The 25,340-nt window shown below is 35.3% G+C and overlaps 3 protein-coding genes across 8 annotated transcripts in view; 2 read left to right on the plus strand and 1 right to left on the minus strand.

The window, feature by feature from the left end:
* The first annotated feature begins 32 nt into the window (after positions 1-32).
* LKRSDH (lysine ketoglutarate reductase/saccharopine dehydrogenase) lies at positions 33-9,640 on the plus strand. Its single transcript, XM_033333378.2, has 10 exons — positions 33-1,617; positions 1,709-2,191; positions 2,811-3,036; positions 3,991-4,318; positions 4,524-4,887; positions 5,318-5,640; positions 5,795-6,044; positions 7,246-7,509; positions 8,793-9,174; positions 9,453-9,640. Exons 1-10 carry the CDS (start codon positions 1,594-1,596, stop codon positions 9,566-9,568), a joined length of 2,760 nt encoding a protein of 919 aa, XP_033189269.1. The 5' UTR covers positions 33-1,593; the 3' UTR covers positions 9,569-9,640.
* On the minus strand, positions 9,178-24,090 carry LOC117156410 (uncharacterized). Of its 3 annotated transcripts, XM_076618817.1 has the most exons (31): positions 19,400-20,530; positions 19,219-19,273; positions 18,917-19,006; positions 18,527-18,829; positions 18,224-18,448; positions 17,921-18,145; positions 17,618-17,842; positions 17,315-17,539; positions 17,012-17,236; positions 16,709-16,933; positions 16,406-16,630; positions 16,103-16,327; positions 15,800-16,024; positions 15,497-15,721; positions 15,194-15,418; positions 14,891-15,115; positions 14,588-14,812; positions 14,285-14,509; positions 13,982-14,206; positions 13,679-13,903; positions 13,376-13,600; positions 13,073-13,297; positions 12,770-12,994; positions 12,467-12,691; positions 12,164-12,388; positions 11,861-12,085; positions 11,558-11,782; positions 11,255-11,479; positions 10,952-11,176; positions 10,649-10,873; positions 9,178-10,570 (listed from the first exon to the last, which is right to left on the minus strand). In XM_076618817.1, exons 1-31 carry the CDS (start codon positions 19,459-19,461, stop codon positions 10,565-10,567), a joined length of 6,366 nt encoding a protein of 2,121 aa, XP_076474932.1. In that variant the 5' UTR covers positions 19,462-20,530; the 3' UTR covers positions 9,178-10,564. The 3 variants fall into 3 exon arrangements, with proteins under 3 accessions (XP_076474932.1, XP_076474934.1, XP_076474933.1); XM_076618819.1 differs by lacking the exons at positions 19,219-19,273; positions 19,400-20,530 and adding an exon at positions 23,787-24,090; XM_076618818.1 differs by lacking the exon at positions 19,219-19,273.
* The window catches only part of LOC117156388 (tetratricopeptide repeat protein 37), a 28,179-nt gene continuing 23,643 nt past the window's right edge, over positions 20,805-25,340 (plus strand). For 2 of the 4 annotated variants that reach the window (XR_013058492.1, XM_076618820.1), the window contains exons 1-2: positions 20,814-21,303; positions 21,372-21,739. Coding sequence is in view for 3 of the 4 variants with exons in the window: in XM_076618820.1 (XP_076474935.1) it covers positions 20,978-21,303; positions 21,372-21,739 (694 nt within the window). In the remaining variant the exon portion in view is untranslated. Of the gene's footprint in view, positions 21,304-21,371; positions 21,740-25,340 lie in introns of all 4 variants that reach the window. The other 2 variants (XM_076618821.1, XM_076618822.1) reach the window with 2 other exon arrangements.

The following is a 25,340-nucleotide window of genomic DNA, read 5'->3' on the forward strand; positions in this document are numbered from 1 at the left end:
AGAAGAGGTTGAAAGAAACAACAGAATAGATCACTTCAAGGAATTGCTTCAGTCGGCAGAAAATATTAAGGGTAAGAGAGGAAGAGTTGCAGAAGCAAAGGTGATGTAGTAAGATACAAAGATCCAGATTGCACACGGATTATGCCAAAGTTAAATAGGTACATATGATCTAGTGAAAAACCTAAGCTAGAGTAAGATGCGGTAGCACGGAAAACACGAATAGATTTTGCTAAGACACGTTAAGACATTGGTTGGAGAAATGTGAAGAGGTGAAGACGGCAGGGAAACAGAGAGAGAGGCAGAGGCAGAGAAAACAGTGAAGTGGTTAGGGAAGGTAAAAAGGGTAAAAGGATAAAAGGATAGAAGGAAAGGAAGATAGAAGATGCAGATGGAGTCAGAAATGAGCAAGGGGAAGAGAGGAGGAAAATCAAAGAAGAGAAGTACCTAATTACAGGAAACTATCGAGTTGGTAACTAAGTGATTGCGGATTTTGTCATTACCACCTAATGATAAAATCCACAATCACTTAGTTGCCAACCCAATAAAAGGAAACAAGAAGTAGTGACTGATGCGGAAATTGGAAAGACTGTTGTTGATAATAACCGTAGATATTTGTAATGGTAAATTACGTGGGATATTGAAAACTATAAAATTATTATAAAAATCGTAAATGATCTCCTATTCAAGACTTCCAGACTGAAATTATTTATCTATTTGTTTACTGTTCCGTTTCCTACCGTTTATTCACTGTTTAGTCCGTTTCTGACGAAATGTGCAAAACTGTAAACGTGGTTTCAAGTCTTTATTCTTATAAAATATTCCGTATATTGTTAATACAAATGAAACTAAACTATTATATTTTGTTTGACAGATTCACCTCGTAATTACAATTAGCTAATCCTTACCGATCAATCGAATAATTGGTAGTATTATCGCGCTTTTCATAAGACTAGCGGTCTGTTTATACACTTTTGCAAATCATTGTAATTTTTCGTTTCAAGAAAAACATGTCGGGATTCAAAATTTGGATTCAATCGTTGGCTATATTTAAAAAACCCGTATCAGACCATGATTCAAGTTCTCGGAATACTCGGGAATTACAATATTCTTGAGAATGCTAACATTCTGGGGGATTCCAATATTTTTGAGCTACGAAATACTTAAATACGAAAAATTTCATTTATTATTACGTCACATTGAAAGAAATAAAAAAAAGATTGCATCTTCAATATGAAGTAATTGCGAAGCGATGGAAATCATGTAGTGGAAGAAAGTCAAATCGTTTCGATAAACACGTGGCTTGGTGTTTATCAGTGATGTAGTAAGAATAACATATTCTGAGTTTGACCTCACTGACCCATGTAATATCATGGCAGTAATACAACTTTATTTCCAAATAGACGTAGTTATGCTGTTTTGCAGTATGTATTCTTCTCTTGCCACTTTATTATTGTAGACTCAATGAAGTGAACACACGTTACATTGATAGGAAGTCTTTTTGTATTTTTTACGCGATTATATGGTGTCACATTAAAGGCTTTTCAATTACGCAAGTGCGAACTCAATGTGAATTTATTAATAGTATACTTCATCATGTCTTCAGCACGTTGTATGAATGTAAGTAGTGCGCGCTATAAAATAAGAACAGATACGAATATATATTTTCTTGTATATGTTAAGAATCGATACCGCAAAATATTTTTCGCAGAATTTGAAAGGCAAAATAATAGCAATCAGAAGAGAAGATCAATCAGTATGGGAAAGAAGAGCCCCTTTGGCACCTGCGAATGTTCGCCAATTAATTAGGGCAGGAGTGAAAGTAATTGTACAGCCTAGTAATAGAAGAGCTTATCCTGCACATGCTTACCAAGCTGCAGGCGCTATACTACAAGAGGATATTAGTCCTGCTTCCGTCATTTTTGGAGTTAAACAAGTTCCTGTGGATCAACTTATATCGAATAGAACTTACTGTTTCTTTTCTCATACTATTAAGGCGCAAGAAAGTAATATGCCTCTTCTGGATGCTATTCTCGAAAAGAATATACGTTTGTTAGATTATGAAAAGTTAACAGATGATAATGGACAAAGAGTGGTTGCCTTCGGGAAATATGCTGGTGTAGCTGGTATGGTGAATATATTACATGGACTTGGATTAAGATTACTTGCGTTAGGACATCATACACCATTCATGGTAAGATCACATTAAGTTAAGAAATTTACTGTAACAATGATAATTATGTTGGAAAGTATTTTATGCAATTAAATTTTCTATTATTTTATCATAGATACATATAGGATGGTAAAAAAGTTTCCCTTTTGAAACACATGTAAAAAATTTAATAAAACGAATAAAATTTCTCAAAGAATCTTCTACTTTTATTTAATATATAGCTGTTGGTTTAAAAATACGTTAATGTATAGGGCGAGTCTCGTAACACGACGACTTCAAATAACTCGTAAATTATTCGCCATACGAAAAAAAAGGGTTTCAGACATTAACTTTGCTTTTTTTATCGGAATATCACGGATATTGGTTTTTCGATGGAATGTCTAACACTTTATCTCGAATTTGGATAAAGCATTAAATTTTACGTAAAAAAATATTGTACGAAGTAGTGTTCAAAATTATTAATCACTGTGATATTTTGAAAAAAGTTTTGCACATTTTTAGTAGTTAGAAAAATGCTAGCGCGCACACATTTAAATCGGACGCGTATACTGCAATTAGTAAATAAATAAATTAATAAATATGTATTTATTTTTAAATATTTATTGTTTGTTTATAAATAACGGTCATTATTGTTTACTAGCATATTGGTCCAGCACACAATTATAGAGATTCCGCTATGGCAAGGCAAGCTATACGAGATGCAGGATACGAAATAGCATTAGGTGCTATGCCTAAATCGATTGGACCATTGACTTTTATTTTCACTGGCAGTGGCAATGTAAGTCAAGGCGGTCAAGAAGTTTTTCAAGAGCTTCCTCACGAATACGTTCCACCCGAAATGTTGAAAAAGGTTGCCGAACATGGCGGTAAGCGTTGCATATTTATATATTTTACTATTATAATTTATTTCATAATAAGTCTGTAAATATTAGAGATTTGTACTTTCCTCCAGTTCATAATTCAATAAAAAAGTAGAACAACTCATTTGAATGTCAAATTAAATTAATATCTATTTCATAATTATCGATTGAAGAAAGAAATTGAATTTGGAGTACTTGGTACTAGATACTGAAGTTTAATTGGATTACCATTGATTGAATATGAGATTTAAAAAGAAAGGAAAAAGGGAGTTATTTAAAAATATGTTCCATTTATGTTCATCATGTTGTTTTCATTAGTGGTAAACGTTTGAATCACGAATCCAAAGCACGTTTCACTTTTAAATTTTCTATAAACGCATAAAAATCCGCAGTCTAGACATAACTATTAATTCTTAGCACGTAGGAATTATGACAATCTTGAAGAATCGTACTCTTCTCGTTTATACTACAAACTTTGTATATATTGTTTAATCGAAAGATGAAAATTCAGTGAATTTTTCTGGGCCATTATACGTGGTTTATCTTGTGTATAGTTAGTCACAAAAGCCTGTAGATAAGATAGATATGTAGTAAAAGCCTGTAGAAAGGCTTTTGAGTTTGAGTGAAAGGCAAATGAGTTTGTTAAAAGTCGTGAATTAAGATACATATTCATTTACTTTCGTTTCTATCAAGAAGGAAGGAGTAAAAAGGAAATAGAAAATACAGTGTTACAAAAATTACATACACCTGTTACCTCTGATTCCTTTGATTCCTTTATTTCTATATTTTTTAGAAATACACCGACAATAATTATATCGTAGGTAGAAATAATATTGTGACAAATTGCGACAGGTAAATCATATACAAAGAAAATTCCGCAGGTATATGTAGACTTTTGTAACTGGCTGTATTTTATTGCAAATATCATTGCATTTTAAACAAGAGGCAACATTGTTTTAGATACAACGAAGATATACGGATGCGAGGTAAGACGAAGACATCATCTAGAAAGAAAAGATGGAGGTGGTTTTGATTCTGATGAATGTGACAAGCATCCTGAGAGATATATTTCCACTTTCAGCAAAAAGATTGCACCATACGCATCGGTGATAATTAATGGAATATATTGGGCTGTTGACTCGCCTAAATTGTTAACAATACCAGATGCAAAATACTTGCTAAGACCAGCTTATACTCCCTGGTTACCATCAAGTGTTGGTGCTCCTTCTTTACCCCACCGAATGTTAGCTATCTGTGATATATCTGCAGACCCTGGTGGCAGTATCGAGTAAGTTTAAATTTATTCAATATTAATATAACACGTATATCGTTTACTTAAGTGACTTTTTTATAATATAACAGATTTAGACATTCACACCGATCTTTTTATATGCTATATATAAAAGCCAATTCGCGAATTCATAAACAATTCGTAACAGTTAAGCTTCGACATTCTTAAGTTCTCCTTATACTTATTTTTAAAATGTTCATAGGTTCATGAACGAATGTACAACGATTGACACTCCATTTTGTTTATACGATGCTGATCGTAACAAAGATACAAAGTCTTTTAAAGGACCCGGAGTGTTAGTCTGTTCGATTGACAATATGCCGACTCAACTGCCAAAAGAATCTACGGATTTCTTTGGAAATCTTTTATATCCTTACGCGTTGGATATTATTCAGTCGGATGCGAAAGCACCATTAGAAGAACATAACTTTAGTCCAGCAGTACATGATGCAATAATAGCATCCAACGGACGGTTAACACCTAATTTTGAATATATCCAAGAATTAAGGTTACTAAATCACCGTTGTAGACATAAGGCAGACAATAGAGAAGCACAAAGCAAAAAGGTACAGAAAAATGATACTTTTCGAGTCAATTTTTACCATACTAATTTCATTCATCGAGTACCAATACATTATCTATTTTTATATCATCCAAATGTATATGTAATATCTGAATATTATTTATTATTGTTACGTACTCGAACTTGAAAGTTATAGACACTATCTTTTCTCGATTAAAACAATTTTGAAGAATAAGGCAAAAGATCATTTTCATAAAAGTTTCCAATTGACTGTGACTACATATTTGTACATATATGGACATATGAATTTTTGATCATATTAATAAGACACTTCCTTGTTACTTCACGTCACATCTAATTTCATTGTGCAAAACAGGACGATCACGAAGTAACTATAAATAATTCAAATAAGATGTTAGTCAAAGGTAATTAAATATCAAGTAATATATTAACAAGCATTGTTTTGTAAATAGGTGGTCGTTCTTGGCGCTGGACACGTCTCGGCCCCGTTGGTTGAATATTTACATAGAGATAATAACATACATTTAACTGTTGCATCTCAATTAAAAGAGGAGGCAGACGTATTAGCAAATAATTTCCCCGGGGTAGAACCGGTTCTGCTAGATGTAATTGAACGTCCTGATACTTTAAACGACATTGTAAAATCGGCAGATGTAGTGGTTTCACTGTTACCGTATTCTCTACATCATGTTATTGCGAATGTATGCATACATGCTAAAACTCACCTAGTGACTGCGAGTTACACGAATGAAGATGTTAAAGCTTTACACACAGAGTAAGTGGCAATTAAATAGATATTAACAAATATGCAAACAAATATAACAAAATGATATTTATAAATCGTAAACAGCAATATTTATTAATATCAAAGCAATATTTAGAAATTATGACAATTTAAAATGAATATACATTAACGTGTTAATTACTAGGGCTGTTGCATCAGAAGTGACTATACTTAACGAAGTAGGGCTTGATCCTGGTATTGATCATTTATTGGCTCTAGAATGTTTTGACAATGTTAAACAAGCTGGTGGAAAAATCGAATCTTTTGTATCTTGGTGTGGCGGTTTACCCGCTCCAGAATGTTCCTCTAATCCTTTACGATATAAATTTAGTTGGTCGCCACGTGGAGTGTTGCTGAATACATTATCATCGGCTAAATTCTATTCTAATAAGCAAGTAAGTCCATCTATTATATATCTAACTATACATAAGTAGACAGTCAAATGAAACATCTGTACAAATAGAACAAAGAATAGTAGAACAATGCATAAGAAGCATTCATGAAAATGCTTTATTCTTTTGGAGAAATGAAATCAAAGTGTTTGTAAATTGGTCGAATTTGCGTTAGTGATTGATCAATGCATATTTGAAGCCATCTGCTTGGAATTAAATGTTTGAAGCATTCTAGAATCGAATTCGACTGATCGTGACTAGATTATGGGTAAATAATAAAGTCAATTCAAAAAGTCACATCTGTATCTTAACGATGATTTTGCCTAAAATAGGCAAGTGTTCGCAGCCCATTTTTTATTACTTTTTTCTGACACTACAAACAATTTGGGATAGTAGCTTGACAGTGGAAAAAAGGAACAACTTGTCATTAATGCCGATTATCCTGAAATGATATTAATTCGTTGATATGTCATTGGAACATTTCCTTTGACAGAAGAAAACTTAGAAACATGTTAGCTTCAACGTATCTACGATAAATCATGAACCTATATTCTACAAAGATCTCAGAAAGCATTGATTGAAACGTTAATAGAACATGGAACGAAGAATGAAGAAATTCAACATCTACCAAGCTACACAAAGTCAGATCAAGTAACACTAACTCGATTAAGAATAGCTCATATAAATTGGATACATTCCTACTTTATCACCGAAACTGAACCGAATATTTGTGACACTTGTGGCATACTAAACTCTTTTGAACATATCCTAATCACCTATTTTAAATACGTTATTGAATGGGTATAGCATGGGCTAACTAATTCGCTCAACATGCTACAAAAGGAAGACTTCGGCAAAAGAGCTCTACATTTTCTGCAAGATATTGATTTATATATTGGTTTAGACATTGGTTTATACGATCTATTACAGATACGTTTTGTTCCATAAATCATTCTCACTGTGTCCAATAATGGCTTTAAGAAGTACATGTAACCTTAAACACATACTAAAAAGAGGAAATGTATATATTTCCTAGATACAGCAAGGATCAATGTTTTCTTTGTCACTGCAATAAATAAAATGTACATACATATAAAGTATATTAATTAAAATACATGTTAACTTGATCTTGATCGAAGGATTGGGAAAAATATACAATTAAGTATTACGTTATGTATTAATAAATTTTATTTTTCTATTGAAGATTGTAGAAATAGAATCAGGAGGAGACCTTATGTCCGCCGTTCAAGATTTGGACTTTTTGCCCGGTTTTGCGTTGGAAGGTTTTCCCAATCGTGATAGTACAATTTACAAGGATTTATATGGACTCAATAATGTACAAACAATGCAGCGAGGTACATTAAGATATAAAGGTTTCTGTAACACAATACGAGCCTTACAGTTTCTTGGACTAACGGATCTTAACCCACACCCAAGTTTGCATCCAAATGGTCCAGATATTACATGGGTATGTAAAAGTGACATTTATATGTAAATTTAATAATGGCAACTCTTTGGTTAATAATGAGTATACTCGTCATAGAGAAAGAAAATTGCCTTTTGCTATTTAAAGTATAATTTAGGTAAAGCAAGAAACATATTCGCAATTTTAACACATTTTAGAATAATAATGAACTAAACATTAATAAACGAAATGGAACAGTTTAGTTAATAAACAGAACGTAACAATAAAAAATTACTAAGAAAGAATTTGCATGCAAAATGACAGACTTAATTATTCTACTCGTAACTTGCAAGCAAACAGTTGCGGACTATTGAAACACAAAAATGGCTGTAACTATGAAATAAGATCCGATAGGACACACGTGGATTTTTTTCATTGCTTTTGCGCCTCCTGCGCGTTTTCTGAAGAAGAAGGTCAAAATATCCTTGTACGCTGGCAAACCTCTTCACACGAACGAAAGCTTTTATGATCGTAACGTGAATGCTGTCAGAAAACTCTGCTATTTGTATTATTATATACCCTGTATATGTATATACACGCGCTACTCGTTGTTGTCGTATATCAAGTTATCACTTTTATCATCAAAATGATCTTGACCTCTCGTTGTTTAGACCGTCTAAGCTTGCTTTGTTAGATTACTATATATATATATATATATATATATATATATATATATATCTTCTAATCAATATTTTCATTTTGTCTTAGCTCGTAGAAGTACTCTTTCAATTTTCTGACATCTCTTGCTGAGAACCTTGCACAGGAAGGAAACACTCTATCATTTTATCTCTGATTATTTTAATAGAGTAATGCATAATGTAATGAATTTTTCATACCTTAATAGCTCCCTTTCCGAATATTCTATGTATATCAACGGAATGATAAAGTAGAATCATAAAATGATTCCACATGATCTTTCCTGCTTTAAACGAAATGTATCAAATTTTATATTTAACATTTTCAATATTTCAATTACTAAACTACACATCCGAATTTAATTCAGAACGTGGTCATATAATTAAGGTAAACAGTACATAAAGAGAAATGGTCTGCTTTTTCTGCAAGAATAATTTGAAACATACCAGTAATATACACCTATGTATTATACGCGTTACAACCTTTTTTTAAAATCTCGATGCGATAGAGTAAAGTTATGATATTTGGCAGATAAAACTTTTTAAATTACTCATATCGTTCCGCGGTAGTGTTGTTTCTTTTGTTGTCTCTATTTTAATTTTCCATCGATCTTACATAGATTACCTAAGTTTAACTTTTTATTGTTCTAGAGAGTATTAATTTGCAATTTGCTTGGTTTGGCGAATGATAATATCTTCTATGGAAATTTGAAAAGGAAGTTGGCAGAAATGCTAAACTCGGAAGAGAGCGTAAAAGCAATTGAAGACTTGGGACTTCTTGAAGAAGATTTAGTCTTGAAGTTGAATACGCCTCTTGATACTTTGACACATTATTTGTCGAAAAAGCTGTGCTATGATCAAAATGAACGAGATGTAGTAATTCTGAGACACGACGTTGGAATACTCTGGCCAGACAACAGAAGAGAAAACAGAGGAATTAATTTGGTGTTGTATGGCGAATCACAAGGATACTCTGCTATGGCGCGCAGTGTTGGGTATCCGACGGCAATAGCAGTTAAAATGATCCTTGACGGTATAGTTCTTCTTTTTCCCGTTTATTCTAAAAAATGTTTCTTCGTTCAGTATTACATATCGAATAATAAGAATTACGATTGACATTTGTTATTCCTTTTAACATAAAGGCGTTCAAAATTATGTTTACACAGAACGTAATACATATCATTACAATTTTATATATCCACGCATATGTATATTTCTTATACTTTCATTCCATGTCATCCTTCTGAACAAATTTTAACATATAATTTAATAATAATTTCAAAGTACATTATTTTTCTTTTTCGTTAATAGGTGAAATTCAACAACGAGGAGTAGTCTTTCCGTTTACCCCAGATATATATCGACCAATACTTAATCGATTGAAAGCTGAAGGAATAGTATTTTTTGAGACATCCAAGTGGATGTAACATCTTTATAATATTAATAACAAGTAATTATGAATATAATGTATAAATAAATATAATTATTAACTTATATAAGTTAACTTTCCATTGCCACTCTTGTAACATAAAGCATACGAAAACAACAGCGACAGAATTGTTATTGTGTAGGTAATGTTTTTTAGTAGAACTTCTTATTGCTATTCATTATGATAGCATTATTTACACAGTTCTTTATAAAGTGAAATATACAAAACAGTGGGAGAATATCAGAATGTCCAGGATTAGAATCAGTTAGAAACAATGCTAGTGGCCCGAAAAGCGAAATAGGATTTTTCCACTTCAAATGAGCTTAACTTTCAAATGAGTCCACGAATTACAATCCTTGAAACGTTATTTCGTAAGGAGGAGGGACAGGGAAGCCAATATTTATTAACTCCCGCCAATTTCATCTCAATATCATTCACCACAACTTCACGTCACATTTGCCATAGGTAAAAGTATTTTTCATATCTTAAGACTGATACAATGATGCCCAATTACAATTATAAGTACTTAAAGTGATGCCAATTTGGCTTTTATGGATCATCCACCATTGAATGAACCCAGATTTAATTGCAATAGCGATAGAAAATAATCTTCAACATGCGAAACGAAAATTATTTACCTAATTAGCACAACTGTAATAAGTACATGCGAACTGTCCTCTACATCTGCTGTTTCTTCTTAAAAAGATTAGTATCCAAATTAGCGTTAGGGGTGTCGCTTATTAGAAAGTGGAGACGAAGAACGGGATTCGTGTACCTGATTTTTACATCCGTATTTGATGCATTTGCACCGTTGTCCACACTTAATCTTAGCTTTGACGCAGTCACAGACCTTATTAGAACATCCCGTTTTGCATTTACAAGCAATGCCAGATTTCTCTGCTTCCAAATGCGCGGCACTCCGATATTCTGAATCGCTTTCTGACGATTCATCCACAATTTGTGTTACACTGCTTTGTTTCTGCGAATCTGCTGTTCATCTCTAAAAAGATTAGTATCCAAATTAGCATTAGGGGTCTCGTGAATTAGAAAGCGGAGACGAAGAAGGAGATTCGTGTACCTGATTTTTACATCCGTATTTGAAGCATTTGCACCGTTGTCCACACTTAATCTTAGCTTTGACACAGTCACAGACCTTATTAGAACATCCCGTTTTGCATTTACAAGCATGCCTAGATTTCTCTTCTGCTAAATGCGCGCCACTCTGATTTTCTGAATCGCTTTCTGACGATTCATCCACAATTTGTGTTACACTGCTTTGTTTCTGCGAATCTGCTGTTTCTCTCTAAAAAGATTAGTATCCAAATTAGCATTAGGGGTATCGCTTATCAGAAAGTGGAGACGAAGAAGGGGATTCGTGTACCTGATTTTTACATCCGTATTTGATGCATTTGCACCGTTGTCCACACTTAATCTTAGCTTTGACGCAGCCACAGACCTTATTAGAACATCCCGTTTTGCATTTACAAGCATGCCTAGATTTCTCTTCTTCTAAATGCGCGGCACTCTGATTTTCTGAATCGCTTTCTGACGATTTATCCACAATTTGTGCTACACTGCTTTGTTTCTGCGAATCTGCTCTTTCTCTCTAAAAAGATTAGTTTCCAAATTAGCATTAGGGGTGTCGTGAATTAGAAAGCGGAGAAGAAGAAGGAGATTCGTGTACCTGATTTTTACATCCGTATTTGATGCATTTGCACCGTTGTCCACAATTAATCTTAGCTTTGACGCAGCCACAGACCTTATTAGAACATCCCGTTTTGCATTTACAAGCATGCCCAGATTTCTCTGCTTCTAAATGCGCGGCACTCTGATTTTCTGAATCGCTTTCTGACGATTCATCCACAATTTGTGCTACACTGCTTTGTTTCTGCGCATCTGCTGTTCGTCTCTAAAAAGATTAGTATCCAAATTAGCATTAGGGGTGACGCTTATTAGAAAGTGGATACGAAGAAGGGGATTCGTGTACCTGATTTTTACATCCGTATTTGATGCATTTGCACCGTTGTCCACACTTAATCTTAGCTTTGACGCAGTCACAGACCTTATTAGAACATCCCGTTTTGCATTTACAAGCAATGCCAGATTTCTCTGCCTCCAAATGCGCGGCACTCTGATGTTCTGAATCGCTTTCTGACGATTCATCCACAATTTGTGCTACACTGCTTTGTTTCTGTGAATCAGCTCTTTCTCTCTAAAAAGATTAGTTTCCAAATTAGCATTAGGGGTGTCGTGAATTAGAAAGCGGAGACGAAGAAGGAGATTCGTGTACCTGATTTTTACATCCGTATTTGATGCATTTGCACCGTTGTCCACACTTAATCTTAGCTTTGACGCAGCCACAGACCTTATTAGAACATCCCGTTTTGCATTTACAAGCATGCCCAGATTTCTCTGCTTCTAAATGCGCGGCACTCTGATTTTCTGAATCGCTTTCTGACGATTCATCCACAATTTGTGCTACACTGCTTTGTTTCTGCGAATCTGCTGTTCCTCTCTAAAAAGATTAGTATCCAAATTAGCATTATGGGTGACGCTTATTAGAAAGTGGAGACGAAGAAGGGGATTCGTGTACCTGATTTTTACATCCGTATTTGATGCATTTGCACCGTTGTTCACACTTAATCTTAGCTTTGACGCAGCCACAGACCTTATTAGAACATCCCGTTTTGCATTTACAAGCATGCCCAGATTTCTCTGCTTCTAAACGCGCGGCACTCTGATTTTCTGAATCGCTTTCTGACGATTCATCCACAATTTGTGCTACACTGCTTTGTTTCTGCGAATCTGCTCTTTCTCTCTAAAAAGATTAGTTTCCCAATTAGCATTAGGGGTGTCGTGAATTAGAAAGCGGAGACGAAGAAGGAGATTCGTGCACCTGATTTTTACATCCGTATTTGATGCATTTGCACCGTTGTCCACACTTAATCTTAGCTTTGACGCAGCCACAGACCTTATTAGAGCATCCCGTTTTGCATTTACAAGCAATGCCATATTTCTCTGCTTCCAAATGCGCGGCACTCTGATTTTCTGAATCGCTTTCTGACGATTCATCCACAATTTGTGCTACACTGCTTTGTTTCTGCGAATCTGCTCTTTCTCTCTAAAAAGATTAGTTTCCAAATTAGCATTAGGAGTGTCGTGAATTAGAAAGCGGAGACGAAGAAGGAGATTCGTGTACCTGATTTTTACATCCGTATTTGATGCATTTGCACCGTTGTCCACACTTAATCTTAGCTTTGACGCAGCCACAGACCTTATTAGAACATCCCGTTTTGCATTTACAAGCATGCCCAGATTTCTCTGCTTCTAAATGCGCGGCACTCTGATTTTCTGAATCGCTTTCTGACGATTCATCCACAATTTGTGCTACACTGCTTTGTTTCTGCGAATCTGCTGTTCCTCTCTAAAAAGATTAGTATCCAAATTAGCATTAGGGGTGACGCTTATTAGAAAGTGGAGACGAAGAAGGTGATTCGTGTACCTGATTTTTACATCCGTATTTGATGCATTTGCACCGTTCTCCACACTTAATCTTAGCTTTGACGCAGCCACAGACCTTATTAGAACATCCCGTTTTGCATTTACAAGCATGCCCAGATTTCTCTGCATCTAAATGCGCGGCACTCTGATTTTCTGAATCGCTTTCTGACGATTCATCCACAGTTTGTGCTACACTGCTTTGTTTCTGCGAATCTGCTGTTCCTCTCTAAAAAGATTAGTATCCAAATTAGCATTAGGGGTGACGCTTATTAGAAAGTGGAGACGAAGAAGGTGATTCGTGTACCTGATTTTTACATCCGTATTTGATGCATTTACACCGTTCTCCACACTTAATCTTAGCTTTGACGCAGCCACAGACCTTATTAGAACATCCCGTTTTGCATTTACAAGCATGCCCAGATTTCTCTGCATCTAAATGCGCGGCACTCTGATTTTCTGAATCGCTTTCTGACGATTCATCCACAATTTGTGCTACACTGCTTTGTTTCTGCGAATCTGCTCTTTCTCTCTAAAAAGATTAGTTTCCAAATTAGCATCAGGGGTGTCGTGAATTAGAAAGCGGAGACGAAGAAGGAGATTCGTGTACCTGATTTTTACATCCGTATTTGATGCATTTGCACCGTTGTCCACACTTAATCTTAGCTTTGACGCAGCCACAGACCTTATTAGAGCATCCCGTCTTGCATTTACAAGCAATGCCAGATTTCTCTGCTTCCAAATGCGCGGCACTCTGATATTCTGAATCGCTTTCTGACGATTCATCCACAATTTGTGCTACACTGCTTTGTTTCTGCGAATCTGCTCTTTCTCTCTAAAAAGATTAGTTTCCAAATTAGCATCAGGGGTGTCGTGAATTAGAAAGCGGAGACGAAGAAGGAGATTCGTGTACCTGATTTTTACATCCGTATTTGATGCATTTGCACCGTTGTCCACACTTAATCTTAGCTTTGACGCAGCCACAGACCTTATTAGAGCATCCCGTCTTGCATTTACAAGCAATGCCAGATTTCTCTGCTTCCAAATGCGCGGCACTCTGATATTCTGAATCGCTTTCTGACGATTCATCCACAATTTGTGCTACACTGCTTTGTTTGTGCGAATCTGCTCTTTCTCTCTAAAAAGATTAGTTTCCAAATTAGCATTAGGGGCGTCGTGAATTAGAAAGCGGAGACGAAGAAGGAGATTCGTGTACCTGATTATTACATCCGTATTTGATGCATTTGCACCGTTTTCCACACTTAATCTTAGCTTTGACGCAGCCACAGACCTTATTAGAACATCCCGTTTTGCATTTACAAGCATGCCTAGATTTCTCCTCTTCTAAATACGCGGCACTCTGTTCTTCTGAATCGCTTTCTGACGATTCATCCACAATTTGTGCTACACTGCTTTGTTTCTGCGAATCTGCTGTTTCTCTCTAAAAAGATTAGTTTCCATATTAGCATTAGGGGTGTCGTGAATTAGAAAGCGGATACGAAGAAGGGGATTCGTTTACCTGATTTTTACATCCGTATTTGATGCATTTGCACCGTTGTCCACACTTAATCTTAGCTTTGACGCAGCCACAGACCTTATTAGAACATCCCGTTTTGCATTTACAAGCATGCCTAGATTTCTCTGCTTCTAAATGCGTGGCACTCTGTTTTTCTGAATCGCTTTCTGACGATTTATCCACAGTTTGTGCTACACTGCTTTGTTTCTGCGAATCTGTTGTTCCTCTCTAAAAAGATTAGTATCCAAATTAGCATTAGGGGTGACGCTTATTAGAAAGTGGAGACGAAGAAGGGGATTCGTGTACCTGATTTTTACATCCGTATTTGATGCATTTGCACCGTTCTCCACACTTAATCTTAGCTTTGACGCAGCCACAGACCTTATTAGAACATCCCGTTTTGCATTTACAAGCATGCCCAGATTTCTCTGCTTCCAAATGCGCGGCACTCTGATTTTCTGAATCGCTTTCTGACGATTCATCCACAATTTGTGCTACACTGCTTTGTTTCTGCGAATCTGCCCTTTCTCTCTAAAAAGATTAGTTTCCAAATTAGCATTAGGGGCGTCGTGAATTAGAAAGCGGAGACGAAGAAGGAGATTCGTGTACCTGATTATTACATCCGTATTTGATGCATTTGCACCGTTTTCCACACTTAATCTTAGCTTTGACGCAGCCACAGACCTTATTAGAACATCCCGTTTTGCATTTACAAGCATGCCTAGATTTCTCCTCTTCTAAATGCGCGGCACTCTGTTTTTCTGAATCGCTTTCTGACGATTCATCCACAATTTGTGCTACACTGCTTTGTTTCTGCGAATCTGCTGTTTCTCTCTAAAAAGATTAGTTTCCATATTAGCATTAGGGGTGTCGTGAATTAGAAAGCGGATACGAAGAAGGGGATTCGTTTACCTGATTTTTACATCCGTATTTGATGCATTTGCACCGTTGTCCACACTTAATCTTAGCTTTGACGCAGCCACAGACCTTATTAGAACATCCCGTTTTGCATTTACAAGCATGCCTAGATTTCTCTGCTTCTAAATGCGCGGCACTCTGTTTTTCTGAATCGCTTTCCGACGATTTATCCACAGTTTGTGCTGCACTGCTTTGTTTCTGCGAATCTGCTGTTCCTCTCTAAAAAGATTAGTATCCAAATTAGCATTAGGGGTGACGCTTATTAGAAAGTGGAGGCGAAGAAGGGGATTCGTGTACCTGATTTTTACATCCGTATTTGATGCATTTGCACCGTTCCCCACACTTAATCTTAGCTTTGACGCAGCCACAGACCTTATTAGAACATCCCGTTTTGCATTTACAAGCATGCCCAGATTTCTCTGCTTCTAAATGCGCGGCACTCTGATTTTCTGAATCGCTTTCTGACGATTCATCCACAGTTTGTGCTACACTGCTTTGTTTCTGCGAATCTGTTGTTCCTCTCTAAAAAGATTAGTTTCCAAATTAGCATTAGGGGTGTCGTGAATTAGAAAGCGGAGACGAAGAAGGGGATTCGTTTACCTGATTTTTACATCCGTATTTGATGCATTTGCACCGTTGTCCACACTTAATCTTAGCTTTGACGCAGCCACAGACCTTATTAGAACATCCCGTTTTGCATTTACAAGCATGCCCAGATTTCTCTGCTTCTAAATGCGCGGCACTCTGATTTTCTGAATCGCTTTCTGACGATTCATCCACAATTTGTGCTACACTGCTTTGTTTCTGCGAATCTGCTGTTTCTCTCTAAAAATATTAGTATCCAAATTAGCATTATGGGTGACGCTTATTAGAAAGTGGAGACGAAGAAGGGGATTCGTTTACCTGATTTTTACATCCGTATTTGATGCATTTGCACCGTTGTCCACACTTAATCTTAGCTTTGACGCAGCCACAGACCTTATTAGAACATCCCGTTTTGCATTTACAAGCATGCCCAGATTTCTCTGCTTCTAAATGTGCGGCACTCTGATTTTCTGAATCGCTTTCTGACGATTCATCCACAATTTGTGCTACACTGCTTTGTTTCTGCGAATCTGCTGTTCCTCTCTAAAATGATTAGTATCCAAATTAGCATTAGGGGTGACGCTTATTAGAAAGTGGAGACGAAGAAGGGGATTCGTGTACCTGATTTTTACATCCGTATATGATGCATTTGCACCGTTCTCCACACTTAATCTCAGCTTTGACGCAGCCACAGACCTTATTAGAACATCCCGTTTTGCATTTACAAGCATGCCTAGATTTCTCCTCTTCTAAATGCGCGGCACTCTGTTTTTCTGAATCGCTTTCTGACGATTCATCCACAATTTGTGCTACACTGCTTTGTTTCTGCGAATCTGCTGTTTCTCTCTAAAAAGATTAGTATCCAAATTAGCATTAGGGGTGTCGCTTATTAGAAAGTGGAGACGAAGAACGGGATTCGTGTACCTGATTTTTACATCCGTATTTGATGCATTTGCACCGTTGTCCACACTTAATCTTAGCTTTTACGCAGTTACAGTGCTGGGTAGAGCATCCTGTTTCGCAATTACAAGCCTGCGACGATATCTCTGTATCCATATCCAGTACACTCTGATTTTGTACAAGGCTTTGTGATGATTCATCCGTAGTTTTCACCGCACTGCTTTGTTGCTGTGAATTTGTTGTTTCTACCTAAAAAGGTTAATATCCATATTAGCGTTAGTGGTGTCGTGAATTAGAAAGAGGAGACGAAGAAGGGAATTCGTGTACCTCATTTTCACATCCGTATTCTTTGCATTTGCACCGTTGTCCACACTTAATCCTGTCTTTTACGCAGCTACAGTTCTGGGTAGAGCATCCTGTTTCGCAATTACAAGCCTGCGAAGATATCTCTGTAACCATATCCGGTACACTCTGATTTTGTACAAGGCTTTGTGATGATTCATCCGTAGTTTTCACCGCACTGCTTTGTTGCTGTGAATTTGTTGTTTCTACCTAAAAAGGTTAATATCCATATTAGCGTTAGGGGTGTCGTGAATTAGAAAGAGGAGACGAAGAAGGGAATTCGTGTACCTGATTTTCACATCCGTATTCTTTGCATTTGCACCGTTGTCCACACTTAATCCTGTCTTTTACGCAGCTACAGTTCTGGGTAGAGCATGCTGTTTTGCAATTACAAGCCTGCGAAGATATCTCTGTAACCATTTCCGGTACACTCTGATTTTGTACAAGGCTTTGTGATGATTCATCCGTAGTTTTCACCGCACTGCTTCGTTGCTGTGAATTTGTTGTTTCTACCTAAAAAGGTTAAAATCCATATTTGCGTTAGGGGTGTCGTGAATTACAAGGAGGAGACGAAGAAGGGAATTCGTGTACCTGATTTTCACATCCGTATTCTTTGCATTTGCACCGTTGTCCACACTTAATCTTATCTTTTACGCAGCTACAGTGCTGGGTAGAGCATCCTGTTTCGCAATTACAAGCCTGCGAAGATATCTCTGTATCCATATCCGGTACACTCTGATTTTGTACAAGGCTTTGTGATGATTCATCCGTAGTTTTCACCGCACTGCTTTGTTGCTGTGAATTTGTTGTTTCTACCTAAAAAGGTTAATATCCATATTTGCGTTAGGGGTGTCGTGAATTACAAGGAGGAGACGAAGAAGGGAATTCGTGTACCTGATTTTTACATGCGTATTTGATGCATTTGCACCGTTGTCCACACTTAATCTTAGCTTTTGCGCAGCGACAGTGCTGGGTAGAGCATCCCTCTTTGCATTTACAAACCTGCGAATATTTCTCTGTTTCTAAATGCGCGGCACTCTGATTTTCTGAATCGCTTTTTGACGATTCATCCACAATTTGTGCTTCACTGCTTTGTTTCTGCGAATCTGCTGTTTCTTCCTAAAAAGATTAGTATCCAAATTAGCGTTAGGGGTGTCGTGAATTAGAAAGAGGAGGCGAAGAAGGAGATTCGTGTACCTGATTTTTACATCCGTATTTGTTGCATTTGCACCGTTGTCCACACTTAATCTTAGCTTTTACGCAGCTACAGTGCTGGGTAGAGCATCCTGTTTCGCAATTACAAGCCTGCGAAGATATCTCTGTATCCATATCCGGTGCACTCTGATTTTGTACAAGGTTTTGTGATGATTCATCCGTAGTTTTTTCCGCATTGCTTGGTTGCTGCGAATTTGTTGTTTCTGCCATAACAATTGTTTTAGTGTTTTGTATTCTAGCGTTCTTCACTTCTGTATGAGGAGTCAATTCTCTTTCACCTAAGTTCTATAAAAGACAGGAAAAATGAGAAAGACTCGTAGACTTGCTTGAACATTCTATAATATTTAGAACATATTCTTTATTTATAGTTACAGAAATTATTAAGGTAGTGACATCTGTTCGAATGTACGATTTAGGAATGTCCATGTCAGTAACACGTGGGGCGAGGCTACTGCGAGGTGCCTGGAAAAGTGAACAAACATTGTCATCCCTATTTGTTTATAAAATGAATTAATTAATTACTTATTAATTAATAGCGATTCGATAAAATTCTTATAAATCGCCATTATAATAAGTTTCAGTACGAAATCATCGGTGTGACCATCTGAATGCACGAGTCATATAAGATATCTCTCTCTTCTTATTTAATACTGTTCTAACGCTCCCGAACTTACCTTTCTCCTCGAATCTACGTTGGATCCTAACGGGTATAACACATCAGGATTACTTCTATGTAAGTATTTCAGTTTCGATAAAAAAATAACAAAATATTGTTAATGCGCGATTGTTAAATTCACCCCAAATTTATATTTCAAATATTCATATAATAGAGGTAGAAATAAGGAAGTTGCTTACCGTTTGGCTTTTGTTGTTGGTGATTTTGTGTGAGCTAAATGTGTGATAGATGAAACTTTCATCTATCAGTTATCGCCGATCAGTTATCTCTGATATGTTATCATTCATTATTCATGTTATGATAACTTATCTTATGATAAATCTATACTGAGATTAGAATGTACCTCTTTTAGTTGGACAAAAGAAAAACCTTTTTTTAGTTGCGTTTTTTGTCAACAGTTGTTAGATTATGTAAAAAAATAGAAAAAAGTTTGGGGTCCCCAAATATAAAATCTTATTTCAGCTATTTATTAGTTTCCGAGATATTAATAAAAAAATTTTCGGTAATATACATTGCATTCAGTCATTACTGTTGAGGTTGACTGATAGAAGAACGGATGGACGAATTTGCAATATTAGGTTGTCCGAAAAGGTTCTTTCGTTTCATAAAGTGATAATAGATGAACAATAATTTAAGAAAGACTAGAGTATATCGACTAAAATGAATTTTCAGCATTCGGTAATGTTTGATAATTTGAGAAGCGTCATGGAAAATAAGAAATTCAAAATATTTGTCTCTAGCCACTAGCCAGCGACCCTGACTTAATTGATTCTTTAGGAACTAACGAATTTATAACATCTTACAACAGATGTCGATCAACTTAAATAACTTAAATGACCTCATATGCAAAGTTGTTAAATTTGTCTCAACAAACGCCATCGTACGTACTACAGAAGAAAGTGTAGTTCCATGCGAAATGAAAAAATGTTCATGTTGGTACAGATGACATGCCGAATGCTAAAAGTTAATGTTAAATCTAAATGATGTATGGAAAATTTATTCGAATTATTGCATCATTCCATTAATCCATAATCGTTTGAAAGGGAATATTCCCTTTTCTCCCCTAAAAAGAATATATAATAAACGATTAATTTCTGTTTCTTAGGCAACTTGTAATCAGTTTCGGTATTGCACGATTCTGTCATTCTTATATTTGTCTATCTCGGATAGAATAGTAGATATGAACTTTTTCATAGAACCGTACACTTAAATAGGTTCTTGTAGCTTGAAACTCAATAGGTTCTCGCCTATGCTATTGTGTTACCAAACAGGGCAGATTCCTAACTTTAAGCTTAAATACATAGGTTCTTGTATATGCTAAGTTCCAACCAAACAGGACAGATCCCTAATTTTGTAGGTTCTTGAAATGCTATTTTCAATTAAACTCAGTATTTGACCGCACGGAGCAGCACCAGTCCGGAAATAACTAGATCCATAAGCGGGAGCGTTCTCATGTATATATATGCATGTATATATATGTATATATCAAAGTTATAATATCTGAGGATATGTAAAGTAAATATTTTGAAGATATAAAAGAAAAAGTTTACGATTTAAAGATAGAGGATTTTTGAATAATGTGTATTACAAGTTATAGTATTGTATTTGATCACGAATAAACCTAACGACATACATATTGATATACTTAAGAAAATATTTAATTGAATGTATCGATATAAAGTCTGTATTATAGTCGAATTGTATATATTCGATTTAAGTTCTGGACGTATTTTATTTTGTCAAAGTTTTATGTGAAAATGTCAAATGAAATAAAAGTAGCTCTTAAAGCGGCTCGTGATACATTTAGAGAAAAGAAGTATATAGATGTGATTAAGAAATGTAACAAGATATTAATGAGAGATGAAAATAATTATAGCGCACTTATGTTATTGGCGGCTGCAATGAAAGAAATTGATGAGTATAAACCACAAGTACCATTAATTCTCCAAAAAGGTACAAAAATCCAAGCAGACAATCCATTAGCTTGGTACGGTTTAGTATCTTACTATGAAAAAAACTTGGACAATAATGAATGTTATAACCAACTATTATTAGCTTACTGCAAGCTTTTGGAAATAGAAAGGTATAAAATTGCTATATACTTCATAAATGTTATAGGTTTGTAAAACTTATTCAGTAATTTATTTTCAGTGACTCTAAGTTTACAAATATTATGAGTAGAATCTCAAAACTTTTTACGCAACTTAAGGATGTTACGACTATAACTCAATGTATTGAACATTTAATTGAATTACGGAAGAATTTGGATGATAACAAAATTAAGGTCATCGATAAAACGCTTGGATGGCTGCTATTAGATAATTTTTACAATCTAAATAAATATCAAAATTTATTAGAAAGTGTTTTTAAATCTACAATTAATGATCTTGATGCAACTGACCAACAAAAATTTTATACAGAATATTTAAAAATTTTATATGACAAAGATGAATTAATTGATTTGGTAAAAGAAGCTATCAATATGCATCAGCGATTCCCTCAAGATACATTACCGTTAGGTAAGTATTAAAAATAATATATTATTAGCTATTTTAACATTCTGTTTATGAAAGTAACAAAGGAATCTTATAATATCACTTATTAATTTTAATGGGATTTTTTATCAAGCAAACAGAAGAATTTAAAGATTTATTTCTAATATTTATGAGGTAATAGAATTTAATAATAATGTAATCTATATCTATCTATATCGTGAAACATGAGGAGTGCAATTGTTTAGTAAACGGTAAATTTAGTTTAGTAAATGGTAAATATAATTAATAAATGGCAATGATGTAAATAGTATTAATAGAAAAGAGTTCGGTTAGATGTAAATATTAGCATATACATACTATAAAGAAACAAAAAGAATTCAAAAGTACTGTATGACAAAATTTAAACTTTTTTAGATATACATATATTATTATATATATATATCTCGTCTATGTATGTATTTTTTAGTTACAATAATAGGCTTTTTCCCACAATTGTAACAATTGTTGTAATAAATGCTTCAATTTTGTATAGTTTCTCCATAATTGTTTTATCAGTATTGTTTTATCAGTAGATACATTTCCTGGCACTGGAATTATTATAAACAAATTCCTAACGGTCTGCCAACGAAAATAATACCAAATACGATTATATTTCAATGAATTCGATCTATGTGGAAAATGTACAGTTGCATGATACATTAACTCTGCTATGTTTCTTTGTCATTATCGACCCAATTTTTCAACGTTTCAAAAATAAAAATAAATTGAACAAGATATGGAAATTCTTATTAATATACATAATTTCTTGTTTCAGTTGCATATTAAACAGCTTCTTAAGACATTACAAATTTTTATTTGTTTACTAAAATGAGGGCAGGATTGAAATATAAAAATTCCATAATGATAGTAGGATTAAGATAGTAGCTAGCATTTTTTAGAAACTTTCATTTTCTTTGTTAGTAGATATGGCATGATCTCGAACATGTCTGTCAAAGATTTAAAATATATAGTATACAAAGTATAAAAGTATACAAGAACAGTACACATAAAGTATGCATAACTTTAGTTGTAATTTATATTTTTAATGATATGACAAAGAGAATAGAGGAGTGCCAGGGTAAATAAATCAAGAAAGAAATTAATGACTAAGTAGTACAAAGAAGCAAAATTGTATAATAAAGTTGCACAATTTAAAGGAATTAAATATTAAAACTAACATTATATACACTGCTACTGGTTGCAGTCTATACCATAGGTATAATATAAATGATATCTACCATTTCACTTCTGAATTAAAATCACCACTAACAATGAGTGTTTAAAGCAGTTTAAAAAATAGCTTTCCTGAATTGTACCGAAGAATATTAGAGAATAGCAGTCTTAACTCAAGAGTTTCCATAAGTATATTTTGTAGTAGTATATTTTAATAGTATTAAACAGCTTCTATTAAACAAGTATTAATTTCCGAAAAAAATTGTCACTATTAATATATACAGTTTACATCTCACTACTGCATTGTATAGTAATTGCAAGTGATAAGTGCTTTTTAAAATTTGAACATTAATTAAAATTAGTAACTATGTGCACTTATAATCATTCAATTGTTATTTTCAGCATTTAAAATATTATTTATCAAGATATGAATATATTATTTGAGAAATTTTTCTTATGTTATGCATACATATATATATATATTTATTCTAAACTACCGAGCATATTTCAAGTTGTTTTCATATATTGTTAGTTAAGGGATGAAATTTAGCAAAAATAGCATTTAATCACTATTTGTCGATTTTCCATATTTATGTTTTAATCACTCAGTTATGCAAATTATTTTAAAGGGTCGTAATAGATCGATATTTGTTGAAAACGAAAAATAATAAAAATAATTAGTAATAAAGATTTAAATGTCGTGGAAGTCATTGAAAGAAACATAATACAACACGTTATAACGCAGTATTTGTCTTAAATTATTTATTAATTATTATCGAACTGATACTGATCAAAAACCATTATTTAAAGAGATAGTAAATTAGCGAAAGCCATTGAAATATTCGTGATTCGAACTTACCTGGCTCTTATTTTTCAACTCTCGTCGCTATCCGTGAAGCAATTGTCCAAAAAGTTGTTAATAAATGAAAATAAAATTTAAAATAAAATTTACTGCTATTGCTTTTATGTGATTACATATTTAGACAATAGTAGAAAATGATTTGGAAATTTATGTAAATCGAAAACTTGTTGCACAGAATACAGTAAGGTGTTATAGAAAATCTAGCTTGAAATTCTTCGTATAATGCAATTTCCTATTTCAAATACTGCAAAAACGAAGTCTCTCGAAGATATCACACAGAAGTAGATTACGCACGCATAGCATACGGAAAACTGAACTTCCCGCAATTTTACACATGCATTTATATCAAGATTTTTGACCTTGGAGCGCTCTGTAGAGTGACGTAAATTCAGATCCGTTTGAAATCATAAAATTGCAGATTTTTATTAGAGAGAGAATTCGAAGATATCGAGCCCTCTGAAAGTATCTTATAATTCTAGATTCTTGGGATCCCCGTTAGTTTTGGTATTCGTAATCGAATATTGAAATATAGTACCAACGAAAATTTTGTAATGCCGCGAAGTGCAATGACAGAGGCACAAGTCGCCCCAAATTGTTATCTTACACCAAGAAAATAACAATTAACGTGTGTTACGTTTTAAGGTGTGTACATGCGACGTACGTACGATGATGTACGTAGACGTTGTAGCGAGTCTGTTGTGAGCCGATCATAAAAACTCTCGATATCAAGATATGCAAAGTTTCTGAACACAGCAAGAGCAGACATCGTGACGGCAGAAATGACAAAACAGAACCGTAGTACGAAACGTATCGCGTAACCCGACAGTACTAGCACGTCAAGTCTACGATGAACTTTTGCCGAAGATTTCGGGAATCCAATTGATATTTAAGAAATCGTGCGAGAGTGCCAGCATTGAATCATCGCTCACAGCGTTGGATCACGTACGAATATGAAATTATATTGTATATTACATAATTATATGTGGAAGAGTGGAGTCGCATGTTAGTCACTGATGAATCACGATACTGTCTATACGATCAACAAGTATTGTCAGTCTTTGGTAACGGGTGCTTTCCTCGGCGTCTATTTATCGCCACACAGTACCCGGGCACCCCTAGGGCCACAGGGGTTGTGATTACGCCCAACCATCGCGCAAGGCACCCAGTGCCTTGCTACCTCGATTAGCTAAGCCTGCAGGGGCTGTCGCTCGTCTCAGGTCGAACGGGGCACATTCTAAGCCCTTCCGTCTCTTCAGGACGGTTCCGGAGCAGGTGGGACGCTGCTCACCCGCCGAAGGCCATTGGCTCGGGGCGAGCCAATACCCCTTAAATCGGCCCTCTTGCCAGCATCTTGGCCATCAACCACTGCCACCACGAGTCCAAACCCATAATTGGCCGAGCAGAAGGGCTTACACTCGACCCCCGTGGTACCATCCTAAGTCATTGGTGGGACTATCGTGTGGATGTACGGCCACGTCACTGCCGGCCGGCGACCTGCTAACCGTGCTCGGCAGTTCCAGATGGGACTCACGTAAGCGGGGGCCTCAAGGT

This window comes from Bombus vancouverensis, chromosome 5, assembly GCF_051014615.1.
Source record: "Bombus vancouverensis nearcticus chromosome 5, iyBomVanc1_principal, whole genome shotgun sequence".
Lineage (NCBI taxonomy): Eukaryota > Metazoa > Arthropoda > Insecta > Hymenoptera > Apidae > Bombus > Bombus vancouverensis.

Excerpts from the sequence above, each read along its gene's own strand:
- LKRSDH (XM_033333378.2), top strand. The coding sequence starts at position 1,594 with ATGTCTTCAGCACGTTGTATGAAT. Across the intron at positions 4,319-4,523 it reads GACCCTGGTGGCAGTATCGA|GTTCATGAACGAATGTACAA; the intron begins GTAAGTTTAAAT and ends AAATGTTCATAG. Across the intron at positions 4,888-5,317 it reads GAGAAGCACAAAGCAAAAAG|GTGGTCGTTCTTGGCGCTGG; the intron begins GTACAGAAAAAT and ends TTTTGTAAATAG.
- LOC117156410 (XM_076618817.1), bottom strand. The coding sequence starts at position 19,461 with ATGAAAGTTTCATCTATCACACATTTAGCTCACACAAAATCACCAACA. Across the intron at positions 18,449-18,526 it reads AATACGGATGTAAAAATCAG|GAAGAAACAGCAGATTCGCA; the intron begins GTACACGAATCT and ends TAATCTTTTTAG. Across the intron at positions 11,177-11,254 it reads AATACGGATGTAAAAATCAG|AGAGAAAGAGCAGATTCGCA; the intron begins GTACACGAATCT and ends TAATCTTTTTAG.